Here is a 12,911-nt window from a genome sequence, read left to right as displayed (position 1 = left end):
GGTTTCGTACGCGCCCTTCGAATACAAGCGCATAACGCTATACTTGTATGCGTGTTCTATGTATATGTATATGATCGACCTTTCATCAGCACATTTTAATTCTCTGTAATAAGTAGCTCGTCAAGGATCATTTCGAGCATGTCATAAGTACTCAACGTGATTCGACATGCAAGTTTGAACTTTAATTCCACAGCAACCACTACTTTTTTCTTGTGGTTTTATAATAGCGTTTTAAAACCCAACAATTTCATGAAGTACAGATTTGGTTGTCACGAGTACGCGACAATAATCCTTGTGCTAATTCGCGAATACATATATTGACATTTGATAATGCACCCTTTCTCCATCTACTGTTTACGTGGGAAATCGAAGATATTTGAATAATTTGGCAATGCTTATCTCAGAGAATTTGTCGCGTACGCATGGATGGAGATAATTATGTATACTTACGTACATAGATTTATTATAATCGCTGCAATGTCTCTTCGAAGACGGCTATTAACGATTCTTTAGGACTATTACTTGATAGTTAACTTGTATTGAGAAAATATATTACTAATGTTCTATGATTCCCCAATAAACACAAGTATGTCTTATGTACGTACGACGAACGTACATGCTGGACATAGTGTACGTCCATCGGATGTCCATATCGAATACAGTAGATGTCTATAGGACGTCCATTGTATGTCCGTTTGCAACTCCAAAGGACATCCATGAGACGTCTTTTACTAGACGTTAGTGGACAAACTATGGACCTGAAATGGACGAACTATGGATCTAATAAACAAATGTTGGATCTTAAGCGGACGAATTATGGACCAAATGGATGAATTTTGGATCATTTATGGACGAAATTCGAATCTTTATTGGACATACTTCGGGCAATTATTACGCGTGTATAATTCATAAATAATTAAATAATTGGTAATAATTAATAACAATTGTATAGAAAACTGAGAGAATTTTTATTTTTGATTTATATTGTTATTCTGTATGTACACTGACAAACACTGATCTGTTTCCTGAGATAAAAAGGTGAAAATTATTATTACATTATTATATGCAATAATTTATTCCCCCCTTTTATCTCAAAAAACGAATCAGTATCCACCAGTAAACATTATTACACTTTATATGTTTTACACTATCACATGTATTAATTCATATATATTTTGCATATCAACATTTTATCACAATAGTACTTATATATACTTTCAACTTTACAAGTATTATATCACATTGTTTTACATATTATATATCACAATATTTTATTACGAAAACATCTATAAACTAAAAATCATAAACTAAACAAATTTATAAACTGAATGCATAAACTAATATATATACGTGTGTGTGTATGTAAACTATAAAGTATATAAACTAAAAAAAAGAAATATTAAATTGGAAAGAATAGCAATATATAATAATTGAAAAAAAAATAATATATTAAATTAAAAAATTAATTGTTATTGTTATTTTCTCCTTGGTTTTTATTGTTATTATTGCTGCGTTCCTTTGCTCTTTGTAACCACTTTTTAATTGCTTCTTCGCAATCTTTATTGGTGGAGTTTGGAATACTCTTTTTAGTAGAACCTGTAATATGTTAAAAACAAATTAACAATTAGAAAATTGTATATAGATAATATATTTATTTAAATTATTTATGTTTTATTTGTTATATATTTTTATTTATATTTATTTATTATATATTTTTTAATATTTATTTTTTTATTTTAATTGATATATAATTATCTTGACGTTTTGATCAGTCTAGTTCCTCATCAGTATGATTTTTATTCCTTGATATTATTATAATTAATGCAAATTTAGTTTTTAAATAAGTTATTAGTAAGAAACGTGATATTTCTAACAGTGGAATTTAAAGATTAAACAAAATCTTTTTCTTTTAATGATACATAGAAACTCTTTAATTTCTTACCAACTGATGAAATTTCGTTTTGGTCATTTGACATTGATGGGCAGCAGATCAAAAAAAGGAAGTAACTGATGAAATTATTCAGTAACGAATCATCGAAATCACACGATTCACTACGGACTTATATAATAATTTAAATTGAAATATAATAATTTAAATTGAAAATATTTAATAATTATAAAGCGCAGGAAATTTTGCACTAAGTTCAAAATATATCTAAATATACAAAGTATAATTTGATATGTACACTATACAGGGTACAGTATACATGTACATGTACAGTATATACAGGGTGCACGATTTATCTGAAGACATTGAAATATCTCGAGAACTATGCATTGGATAAAAAAAAGTGGTTAATGAAAGTTGTTAGTCTCGAAGGGGGACATCCAATGATACCAAATTCGACCTCCCACCCCACCCCCTGGGGGTGGGGGTTGGGGACAACTTTGAAATCTTAAATGGAAACCCCCATTTTTTATTGCAGATACGGATTCTACGCCACAAAATACTACCCCGAGAGAATGGGGGGGGGAATAACTTTTATTATGTTCTTTAAAAATATTGAACAGGTATTTTTTATTTCTCAATCCAATTATCATTTCTGGAGAATTGCGGAAAATATAATTTTTTGCGATTACAGCGCCATCTATCACGAATAAAAAAAAAGTTTCGGACAAAATTTACGTATTTTGTGGCGTAGAATCCGTATCTGCAATAAAAAATGGGGGTTTCCATTTAAGATTTCAAAGTTGTCCCTAACCCCCACCCCCAGGGAGTAGGGTGGGAGGTCGAGTTTGGTATCATTGGATGTCCCCCTTCGAGACTAACAACTTTCATTAACCACTTTTTTTTATCCAATGCATAGTTCTCGAGATATTTCAATGTCTTCAGATAAATCGTGCACCCTGTATATCAAATAATACATAATATATTTAGTTATAATACCAAAAATCAAAATAACTAACAATGTCGTACATGTCCATGTACGAACATCCATTGGACGTACAGTATATATCCATACATTAATTATATAAAGTGGATTTCAAATGGATGTCCACTGGATGTACCTTTATTATTAGTCAATGTACGTACTTATATGGACGTACAATGGACGTACAATGAACTATTTTATGTCCATGGATATATGAACGTAAAATGGACGTAAAATGAACGTCCATAAGACGTACTGCGCTATTTGGGTCGTTATTTGTGACCATCACCTTCTAGTCTTATTATCGATCGTAAGGTCGATTGTCGCGTGGCACGCTGGATCGCTTATTTCGGTAATGGACGAAGCGAAGATACCTGCGTCGTACGTCAAAATATATTATATATTTGCGCATGTACTTGACGTTCCATTGATCGTATAGCGGCCGTCTTTTTTCAGGCACATGAATCCTGAGTTTCTTGCTAGATTAATTCCTCAAAACAAGGAGCATGTGCGACCAGCTTGCAAAAAGTGCGGTTATGCCGGACACTTAACCTATCAGTGTCGCAATTTCATCAAGATCGATCCCAACAAGGAGATTGTCCTGGACGTGAGTAGCACAAGCTCTGATAGTGACGAAAATTATGTCACTCCATTGACGGAGTTACGTGAACGTGAATTGAAGAGGAAGTTAAAGGAAGCTAAGAAGAAGCGCAAGGAGAAGAAGGAAGCTAAGAAAAAACGTAAAAAACGCGATAAATCTAAGATCAGCAATAGCAGTGAGTCCGAAACATCCAGCGAGGAAGAGGAAAAGAAGAGACATAAGCGCAAAAGGAAGAAGAAACATTCAAAACACAAAAAACGCAAGAAGCATAAGAAAGACAGTTCGTCGGAAAGTGATAAGCAACGGTGATGAGGCAAATTGTATATGACTTATAAGTTCTCTTGTCTCGTGGATATATTGAATGGTATGTGATAAGAAATAAATATGTCCGTGAAAAACAGTTAAATATATTTTCAATATAATTTATATTTGTCCTTTACATGGACCAAGTTAAACTTAAATAAAAATTAAATATTAAATTAAAAAGTAATTAAATTGAAATATGTCCTTAATATACATTTAAATTAAATTTAAATATGATCCTGCTATTGGATTAACTTTGTCCAGATGTGTATGTAGATTATATTAATAATTAACATATATCTAATAAAAAATGAGTCCAAATTTGATTTTATATTTGGAACAAATATAAAATCAAATTGGAACAAATTAGATTTTAATTAACATATAACTTGGTTTATACTTGAATTTAACTTGGTATATAAAGGACAAATATATTTAATTGTTTTTTCATATATTTAATTGTTTCTTTATAAGTGACTATTTTTTTATTTCTGTCAAGATGATGCAACAAAAATGACGGATTGACTTCAGTCAATATACATGTTTATAAATATAAACTTTTGGTTTTCAAATATGTAGTGCTTCAAACATTGTCATATCTATTTTTATTTGTGACTACCTATGACAGATTAATAAAAAGAAAAAAAATATATATATAACTTGATTTTTTATGGACAACCTATTTTAATTATTAACTTGATTGTAATTTTTATAGAATAAATTGAATTAAAAATTTCTTTATTTCCCCATTATGTTTCATGAAAGTTGCAATGTCATTATAATGATGGTAAAATCACATAGTCAAGTTTCTGCATGTTGAAAGCATTACATCATGCTTTAGAAATTTCTAGATTCTTTGTTACAAATGCTTCTCATTTCATGTTTTATCTCTTTCTTTCTCTCTCTCTCTCTGTATTTTTTTAATATACAGTATTATTAAAATGCTTCAAATCTATTCTTTAGAATATCTTTCTATCTAGAATATCTAGAATATCTAGAATATCTATTCTTTAGAATATTTATTCTTTAGAATAAAAAATATCCTTTATTTTGCTATATATATGTGTGTATATATATAAATTAATCTATTCTCGTGAGTCATGCTTTATATTTCTTGTAATTATTTGCTCCATTACTTTCTTTTAATATATCAAATATAAATTTTATTTTAGATGTGAAATTTCAGCATTATAGTTTTATATTTTTAATAATAGGCAGATTTGTTGTTTATAAATAAATAAATTTTATCTACACTTTCTGTGCATCATAAGATTGTAATGTAATTAAAAAGAGCAGATCTTGATGCCATCTAACGTCACGCTAAGTGAGTTAGCTACATTCTCTTACCAGAGAGGAGGAGAGGGATCATGGGCTGCTTTTACCCGATCCACCAACGAGATAATACCATATACATAGTATATCTAGACTGTGCGTTCTCCCAAATTTCAAGAGTAGGGATATAACTCTTGTAGGAAAGGAAGCATTCTGTTTTTACTGTTTGTTCTCTCTCGCACAGCCCCAATGGAAGGGAAATAGGGGCGGTGGTTACTGTACAGCACTGTACAGCAACTGCCTCCCCTATATCTCTTCTATCGGGACTATGCGAGAGAGAACGAACAGTAAAAACAGAATATATCCTTTTCTACGTGAGCTATACCCCCACTCCTAGAACACACAGTTTAGATATACTATGGCAGAGCACAGACTTCTGCATAACGCATAATACACAATGCATAAGAGAATCAACCAATCAGAGTTCTTCATTTCTATCCTGAAGAGAGAAATGAAGAAAACTAATTGGTTTATTCTCTTATACGTTATGTATTATGTGTTATGCAAAAGTCTATGGATAATACTAAAGACTGTCAGCCCTGGGTAAATTTTCGTATCAACCAAGGGGGCCCCAAGGGATCCGGAGTTAAGCTTAAGCCAGCGGCACACTGTGCTTGTTTTCGTGTTGGATTGCTTGCTGAATGAAAATACTGCGTTCTGATTGGTACATTTCCGAAGATGGATGGAAATGCACTAATCAGAACGCAGTATTTTCATCCAGCATAAAAACAAGCACCGTGTGCCGCTGGCTTTAGACTCCATATATGCCGTAGAGCTCCGGCAATTCTGCGATGACCAATCAGGAGACAGGCGTATGCCGCAACCGGATCTGCGGCTGTCTCCTGATTGGTCACCGCAGCATTTGCCGGAGTTCTACCGTATACATGGGCCGCGTTCAGTAGAACAAAGTGATCAGAGAGCGCTTAGTGATTATTGTCTGTGATTGGAGCATTCTTTTAGATTCTTCATAGACCCAGAAGTATTTACCAATCAGGAGCGAGATTCAGTGGAAAATTTAGTAATGTTGTCCAACTGTTGAGTCTGCTGAATGCAGCCATGGAGTCTAAAGGCTCGTCTACAATAGCTGTAAGAGTATGGGCAAGATAACAGGCTTTTGTATAACATATAATAATGCATAAGAGAATAAACCAATTAGTTTTCTTCATTTCCCTCCTCAGGAAAGAAATGAGGCCCTATGGCTGTAAGGTTGCAAGATATGAAATGAAATATTTTCATTCACTGACAGCTTACGTTACAGCCTTACAGCCTTAGGACAAGAGCACAGACTTCTGCATAACGCATAATATACAACGCATAAGAGAATCAACCAATCAGAGTTCTTCATTTCTGTCCTGAGGAGGGAAATGAAGAACTCTGATTGGTTGATTCTCTTATGCGTTGTATATTATGCGTTATGCAGAAGTCTGTGCTCTGGTCCTTATTCTCTTATGCGTTATGTATTATGTGTTGTGCAAAAGCCTGTGCTCTTACTAGGCCTGTTCGTTTTGTCTGTACTACTGAACTAGTGCAACAAGTTGAAGTGAGAAAACCTACGTTTGTCTCACTTTAACTTAATGCACCAGTTCAGCAGTGCGGACAAAACGAACAGGCCTACTCTTAAGCCCCTTGCACAATGCTAGGCAATAAGAATAAAAATAGACCAATCACAACAGATTATTCTTGTAATAGTCGATTGTGATTGGTCTATTTTTATTCTTATTGCCTGTTGCCTGGCATTGTGCAAGGGGCCTTACAGTTATTGTAGACGAGCCTTGAAAGCGGCTCATGATCCCTCTTCTTCCCTCTGTTCTCACATCCTGTTGTAGGAAAGTGGTGATTGGTGTGTGGAAAGTACAGTCTTATAGACCGGAGTCAGATATAGAACCAACCAACCAACATTCTGTTGTGTTTTGTTACAATTTCGTGAGTTCAGCTGACTCTGAGCGTAATTCTAACTAATATACAACCACTACTACTACAATTTCGTGAGGAAACTTAGTTTCTAACAAAAGAAATAATATTTTCTCGAAGGAAGAGAATTATTTCGTAAATAGTAGCAGCATGACGCGACACGCAAGGAATTGTACTGCGGGTGCAGTTTATACATATCACGAAAAGAAGAAAGATGCAGCGGCATCAGGTTATGGTACCAATACCCAACGCGTAGGCAAAGATTCTGTTAAAGATTTCGATTGCTGCTGTTTAACGCTGCAACCTTGCAGGAATCCAGTAGTAACGTATGTATACATGATATGTTGCGCCATTTTTTATTATTCGGACGCTACGATATTAATATGCATAATTTATTGTCATTACAGGAAACATGGGTACTTATTCGATAAAGAGGCAATATTGGAATATATCCTGGCCAAAAAGAAGGAATATACAAGGAAACTAAAAGAGTTTGAAAAGCAGAAACAACAGGAAGAGGTAAGTTAATTATAATCTTGTTTAGCAATCTTATTTAACTTTTTTGAAAATACTGTTATACATACAGGGTCTGCCAAAAGTTCCAGAACGGCTAATTATTTCAAAAAATAATGATTGTTTAAAACAATGTTTGAAACAAAAGTTGTAGGGCTTAAAAAAAGCTATCAGATATTGATAATTGTTTGATTTTGGAATGATCTTGAGAAACATTATCAAGGTCGATAGAAAAGTCTAGTACCATTTTTTTATCCCGACAAACAGCGAGATATCGTAAATTAAGTATTGGAAAAGTTACCAAGTTATCCTTAAATATTTCAAAAAATATTAGGCAAATAAAAAAATGTTTCAGACAAAAGTTTTTCAAATTAATTGGTAGAAAAAGATGATGTAATAAAAAATTGGAGTTTCCATTTAAGATTTTTATGTCGACCTTGATAACGTTTCTCAAGGTCATTTCAAGGTCAAACAATTATCAATATCTGATGGCTTATTTTAAGCTTTACAACTTTTGTTTCAAACATTGTTTTAAACAATCATTATTTTTTTAAATAATTAGCTGTTCCAGAATTTTTGGCAGAGTCTGTATATATTTAGATACATTTAATTTTTCTTTTTTATTTAAAACGTTAATAAAGATTGTTAAAAAAGATAGAATAGTATCATAAATATATATTTATTTCAAAATTCTATGAGAGAAAAGAAAGAGTCATCTTATGATTAAGATGTTAGATTTATCATATTAAAGTTAAATTATTATTATTTTTTTTAATATTTTGAATTATTTTTTCTGATTCAAATTCATTTATTGCTTAATTTTGTAATAGGAACAAAGTGCTAAAGATGAACTAAAGAAATTGCAAGATTATCTCAGTGGTGGACAAAGTATTGTCAATCGTTCAGATAGTTCCAGTACAAAGGATAAAGCTTCAGTATCTAATATGACAAATGGCAGGGATAAAGTGCTACCAAGCTTCTGGATACCTTCTAAAACCCCAGAAGCTAAAGAAGCCACATTACAAAAGCCTGATAGCACAATTTATTGTCCTGTCAGTGGGAATCCGTTGAAAATGAAAGACTTGATTCCTATAAAATTTACACAAGTTAGGGATCCAGATGACAACAGATCACTTATTGTCAAACAAGCACGATATATGTGTCCTATCACACATGATATTTTAAGTAACAGTGTTCCGTGTGCTGTGATAAAAACAAGGTAAGATATAATTATCTTTAGAGGTTTATCTCGAAGTTTAGCTGTTAAATTACAAGTCTAATTTATTAATATTTTTTACACAGTGGTGATGTGGTTACTATGGAATGTGTAGAGAAGTTGATAAAAAAGGATTGGATCAATCCTCTGGACAATTCCAAATTAAAAGAATCTGACATTATTCCTTTAGAAAGGGTAATTATGTTGTATTATAATAATACAGTCTAGACAATATGAATATAGATGATTCAGAGATAATATTTTCTGTTTATATTATGTTGTAGGGAGGCACTGGTTATGCATCTGTCAATGATTCCTTGGAAGGTAAACACGAAAGACCAGTGTTGCAAGCATGAAGAACTCGAGTGCGCCTCTTTATTGTATATATAGTTAATAAAGTATAGTTTACGTATAAGTAAGATTGATCTGTATGATCTTACGTAAAGTATAGTTTAAGTACATATTTAATAATTTAATAAAGTATAGTTAAGAATTAACGTTAAGTAACAGGCTTATCTTGTAAGTGTAAAGACCAATCACGTTCACAATTCTTACAATCCCTGATGTTAATTCTTAACTAACATCTACGCTACGTCCATTTGATTAATATTTTTAATAAGATCGGTTGAAATATCAATTATAAGCATTGGAAGTAAAGCGAAAGAAAGAGGATTTCAAAGAGATACAGTGTCTGCAGCCGAAACTGCAGTAAGAATCCATGACTGTTTTTATCGATAAATTTGTATTATTCTAGATGACCGGTCGCGATAATTAATTTCTCAATCGGCATCGCTTAATTAGATTACATAATAATGTTGACTCGTTATTTCGTCCAATATTTCTTAAAAATTACGTTATCCTATTTGTTTCGTTCGACACTATCATGGTGATTTAAAGTATCGCCATTGGTTCCAATCCTGTGAAGTCAGTATGGACAGTCGCATTGGTGGCGCCATCTCGAACGAGATGTAGTTTTTTGAACGGAGCTCGTTGAGAACGCGCGCTCCGCCGGGTAAGCGGCAATCTGCGGGACGGCGTTTAACGATCGCTGTCGCGTTCTTGCTGTCTGCGCGCGCGTTCGAAAAGACGGTTTCCGCGCGCGTTCCGTGCGTGCGTGCGTTTTTGCGGTTTCCCTTCGGGTTCAGCAGGCTGAAATTGCTCGTCGGTTGTCATGTGGATATATGCGGCGCGCGAAACAGAAAGTGCATCGGAACGATCGACGACGACGGCGACGACAACAACAACGACAATAACGACGACGCAGAGGTGAGCATTTCTCGTGCGTTTTCGCATTCCCGAGAGATTCGCCGGAATCTGTCCGAGTGAATCTCGGTTCTTTTCTGTGTTTCGAGATGAGCTCGATCATGATACACGCACGGCCGACGATCAACACGTAAGTAGGACATGTCGATCTCGCCGGTTCATCGGAAGTAAGGTGGTCGGGTCGGAGAAAACCTTCGCCATTTAGCTCCGATTTGATCGCCCCGCGTACTATAGACTTTCTACACTCGGTGACGGGATATTGGTTCTCGCGCTAGAAAACGTCGAAACGTGTAAAGGTGATAATATATAAGTTCTACTTTCTTGCAGCTTCATGCAATTCCAAAGGACTCGATTTCTTTCGATTGAGATACTCGCGAATCGGCGACGTCGACTCGGCGAACGATCTTCTGCTCGAATAACTACGTGTTCGTTACGGGGTGAGAAAAAGCGCGGGAAGTCGGCTTTCCACAGCCACGCGACACAGAGATCCGTTCTCCAAATGCGGATCTTCCTTCGCGTAATGCGCAAGATCGAGCGAGACGCAGCTCGCACACGACGAGCTTCCGCGATTTGCGCGTTCTGTGAGCGCAGATACGATAATCGAGTTTTTCGAGCCTGTTCGCGCCTCTCGAAGTCGCTTATCACCCGCTCCAATTTGTTAGCCCTGTGCAATTGAGGCGAGCGAGCGAGCGAGCGAGCGAGCGAACGAAACGGGCGAGCGAGTGAACGGTTCAATGGCTGAAGGAACTGAAGGCAACGTATCACATTATCACGTCGCGCGCACAGTTCGTAGACGATGATATAACGTGCCGCGTCGCGACGCGGCTCTTATCGCTGGCGTACACACATACACGAAATGCATTTATGTACACGCAGAGAGAAAGAGAGACGAGTATATACACCCGGGGAGACTCGTAACGTCATGTATGTACAAACGCATGCACACACACACACACACACACACACACGCTGCATGCGCGCCTCCGTGTTGTTATGCATGCATTCTGCATCGTGTTGGAAAACGCCGCGGTCTGACTGAACCTTCCTCATTTCGGAAAGTCCGATCGATCAGCCGAGCGATCGACAGGAATGTCGTGACTTGAAATTTCTTTTTCGGCTCTACTTTCAGCTTCATTCTACCACCTGTAGAACGTCCTACGCTCTGCGTTCTACGCTATCGGTAGAACAGTTCCTTTCCAATAGTGTTTTATCTCGACAGCATAAAAAAGTATTGTGTAACTCTATAATCTATATATAGGTTTATTTAATATCTTGCTTCTATTCTACAAGAGATAAGAAAGTATCTTGAACAGGAAATAGGGATACGGACAGTTCTCTGTCGTGAAGTTACGTTTATCAAATTGCAAAATTTCTCGGTGAGGTTGAAATGATCAGGTGTGCGACAACGAGATAATACCTGCCCGCGTTAGACACGGAATTTTCACGACATTTCACGGCGAATTACGGAGAACGACTGGATAAAATAATTTAGGCGACTCGAGGAAGTTCACATTGGCTCAGAGGTCAATTTTGGAGAAATGTTTGAAGCAACAGAAGCTTTTTCGTAAACCTACTTTCCTCAACGTGAGCGAACGTGTAAAAAATTGAAATTGTTCATTAATTTCAAACATTCCGACGTGTTAGATTTAAAATCTTACGGAATTTTCGTATCCTTTGGTGATTATATCTTGATTTGCAAAGATAAACGATTGAAAATTTGGAGTAGCACGACGAAACATTTTTATTTTCATTCCATGCATTATATTATCCCAGAACAATCTTTATGCACCCATACCGAAACTCGAAAAGCATTAACTGACATGTCCGCTTCCCTTCGATAGCGCTCGTCCGCCATCGCAGAATATATAAGTGAAAAATTATGCTGTGCATATCAGTTGCCTGTTGCATAATGGTTAAAAACGATGAGATCTGCAGGACTGAGCGGCGATATGATTACGTAAGCGACGAGTCGGTTGAAAAGCTCATGAAAATATAGTTTGCATGAAGTTTCATAGCTCCCTTCCTCCTTTCCTCTATCCCTCTCTTTCTCTCTACCTCTCTCTCTCTCTCTCTCTCTCTCTCTCTTCCGCACGCGTGCACGGACAGTGATTTTATTTCTAAAGATGTATATGTTTACAAAACCGTTACGATAAGAGTCGATACGCCTTTTTCGGACGATAAGCGCCCTCCGCCGTTTTTCATCTCCTACGCCTTTCTGTTTACTGACCCGACGCGACCTCTGGAAAAGACAATTAGCGTTACACATATATTCCACATCCATTAAACCGACCGAGATTACATAACGGAAATCCGAGGAACGGCTCGGAGAATAATTCTTTCCATTACACGAGCGGCGCAATATGGGTGTATGACCGGCCGCCGCCGGTAGATTTCCGTGTTCTTTTATGCATCCGTACGCTTTGATTCATTCTCAGGTGCGTTCTCTCTCGTGTTGAGCTGACGGAAAAAACGAGATCTGGACTGCACGATCGAAGCCATACGACCGATTCTCTCGATCGTTGATCGATTGATTCAACGCGTCAGAGAGGCCAGCTAGTCCACGCACGCGCGATTTATGTTGAAAATCACGGATTCCACGATTTTCGTCGCGTCGCGTTGTTAAACATCTTTGCTAGGCTAATCCTCGAATGACGAAAGTGTCGGGATAAAGTCCGCTTAACTCTGAGCGGACTTTGGCACTTTCGTAATGCCGGACTCGAGCGTGTTTTCTTCCTTTTCCCGTTTGCGTATCTCGAGCTTAGTTTCTGGCAGAATCAGCCTTCGGTCTCCCCCCTCCCCTCTCCCCCCTCTCATTCGTTTCTAACATCTTTCAGACTGATTTCGAATTCGTTAAGAGGGACGTGTCATTCTAACGAATGCCGAGACGCGTTTCTCGCGC

The 12,911-nt window shown here is 36.2% G+C and overlaps 2 protein-coding genes across 3 annotated transcripts; both read left to right on the top strand.

The window, feature by feature from the left end:
- The first annotated feature begins 3,071 nt into the window (after window positions 1–3,071).
- LOC105191942 (protein SREK1IP1) lies at window positions 3,072–4,399 on the top strand. 2 transcript variants are annotated; one of them, XR_002163150.2, is made up of 3 exons: window positions 3,072–3,254; window positions 3,330–3,838; window positions 4,277–4,399. XR_002163150.2 is itself a non-coding variant. In XM_011155733.3 (2 exons), exons 1-2 carry the CDS (start codon window positions 3,109–3,111, stop codon window positions 3,781–3,783), a joined length of 600 nt encoding a protein of 199 aa, XP_011154035.2. In that variant the 5' UTR covers window positions 3,072–3,108; the 3' UTR covers window positions 3,784–3,895. The 2 variants fall into 2 exon arrangements, 1 of the variants encoding a protein (XP_011154035.2); XM_011155733.3 differs by lacking the exon at window positions 4,277–4,399 and having other exon boundaries at window positions 3,330–3,895.
- Window positions 4,400–6,931: 2,532 nt separating this feature from the next.
- LOC105191944 (nitric oxide synthase-interacting protein homolog) lies at window positions 6,932–9,249 on the top strand. Its single transcript, XM_011155734.3, has 5 exons — window positions 6,932–7,346; window positions 7,428–7,539; window positions 8,364–8,752; window positions 8,836–8,944; window positions 9,034–9,249. The coding sequence occupies exons 1-5, from the start codon at window positions 7,171–7,173 to the stop codon at window positions 9,103–9,105; spliced, it is 858 nt and encodes a 285-aa protein (XP_011154036.1). The 5' UTR covers window positions 6,932–7,170; the 3' UTR covers window positions 9,106–9,249.
- Window positions 9,250–12,911: the final 3,662 nt, after the last annotated feature.

Source organism: Harpegnathos saltator, unplaced genomic scaffold, assembly GCF_003227715.2.
Source record: "Harpegnathos saltator strain DR-91 unplaced genomic scaffold, Hsal_v8.6 scaffold71, whole genome shotgun sequence".
In the NCBI taxonomy this organism is placed as follows: domain Eukaryota; kingdom Metazoa; phylum Arthropoda; class Insecta; order Hymenoptera; family Formicidae; genus Harpegnathos; species Harpegnathos saltator.
The sequence above is the reverse complement of the archived record's forward strand: the minus strand, read 5'-3'. Positions and strand labels throughout refer to the sequence as shown.

Excerpts from the sequence above, each read along its gene's own strand:
- LOC105191942 (XM_011155733.3), top strand. The coding sequence starts at position 3,109 with ATGAACGTCCATAAGACGTACTGCGCTATTTGGGTCGTTATTTGTGAC. Across the intron at positions 3,255-3,329 it reads GAAGCGAAGATACCTGCGTC|GCACATGAATCCTGAGTTTC; the intron begins GTACGTCAAAAT and ends GTCTTTTTTCAG.
- LOC105191944 (XM_011155734.3), top strand. The coding sequence starts at position 7,171 with ATGACGCGACACGCAAGGAATTGTACTGCGGGTGCAGTTTATACATAT. Across the intron at positions 8,753-8,835 it reads TGTGCTGTGATAAAAACAAG|TGGTGATGTGGTTACTATGG; the intron begins GTAAGATATAAT and ends TTTTTTACACAG. Across the intron at positions 8,945-9,033 it reads ACATTATTCCTTTAGAAAGG|GGAGGCACTGGTTATGCATC; the intron begins GTAATTATGTTG and ends ATTATGTTGTAG.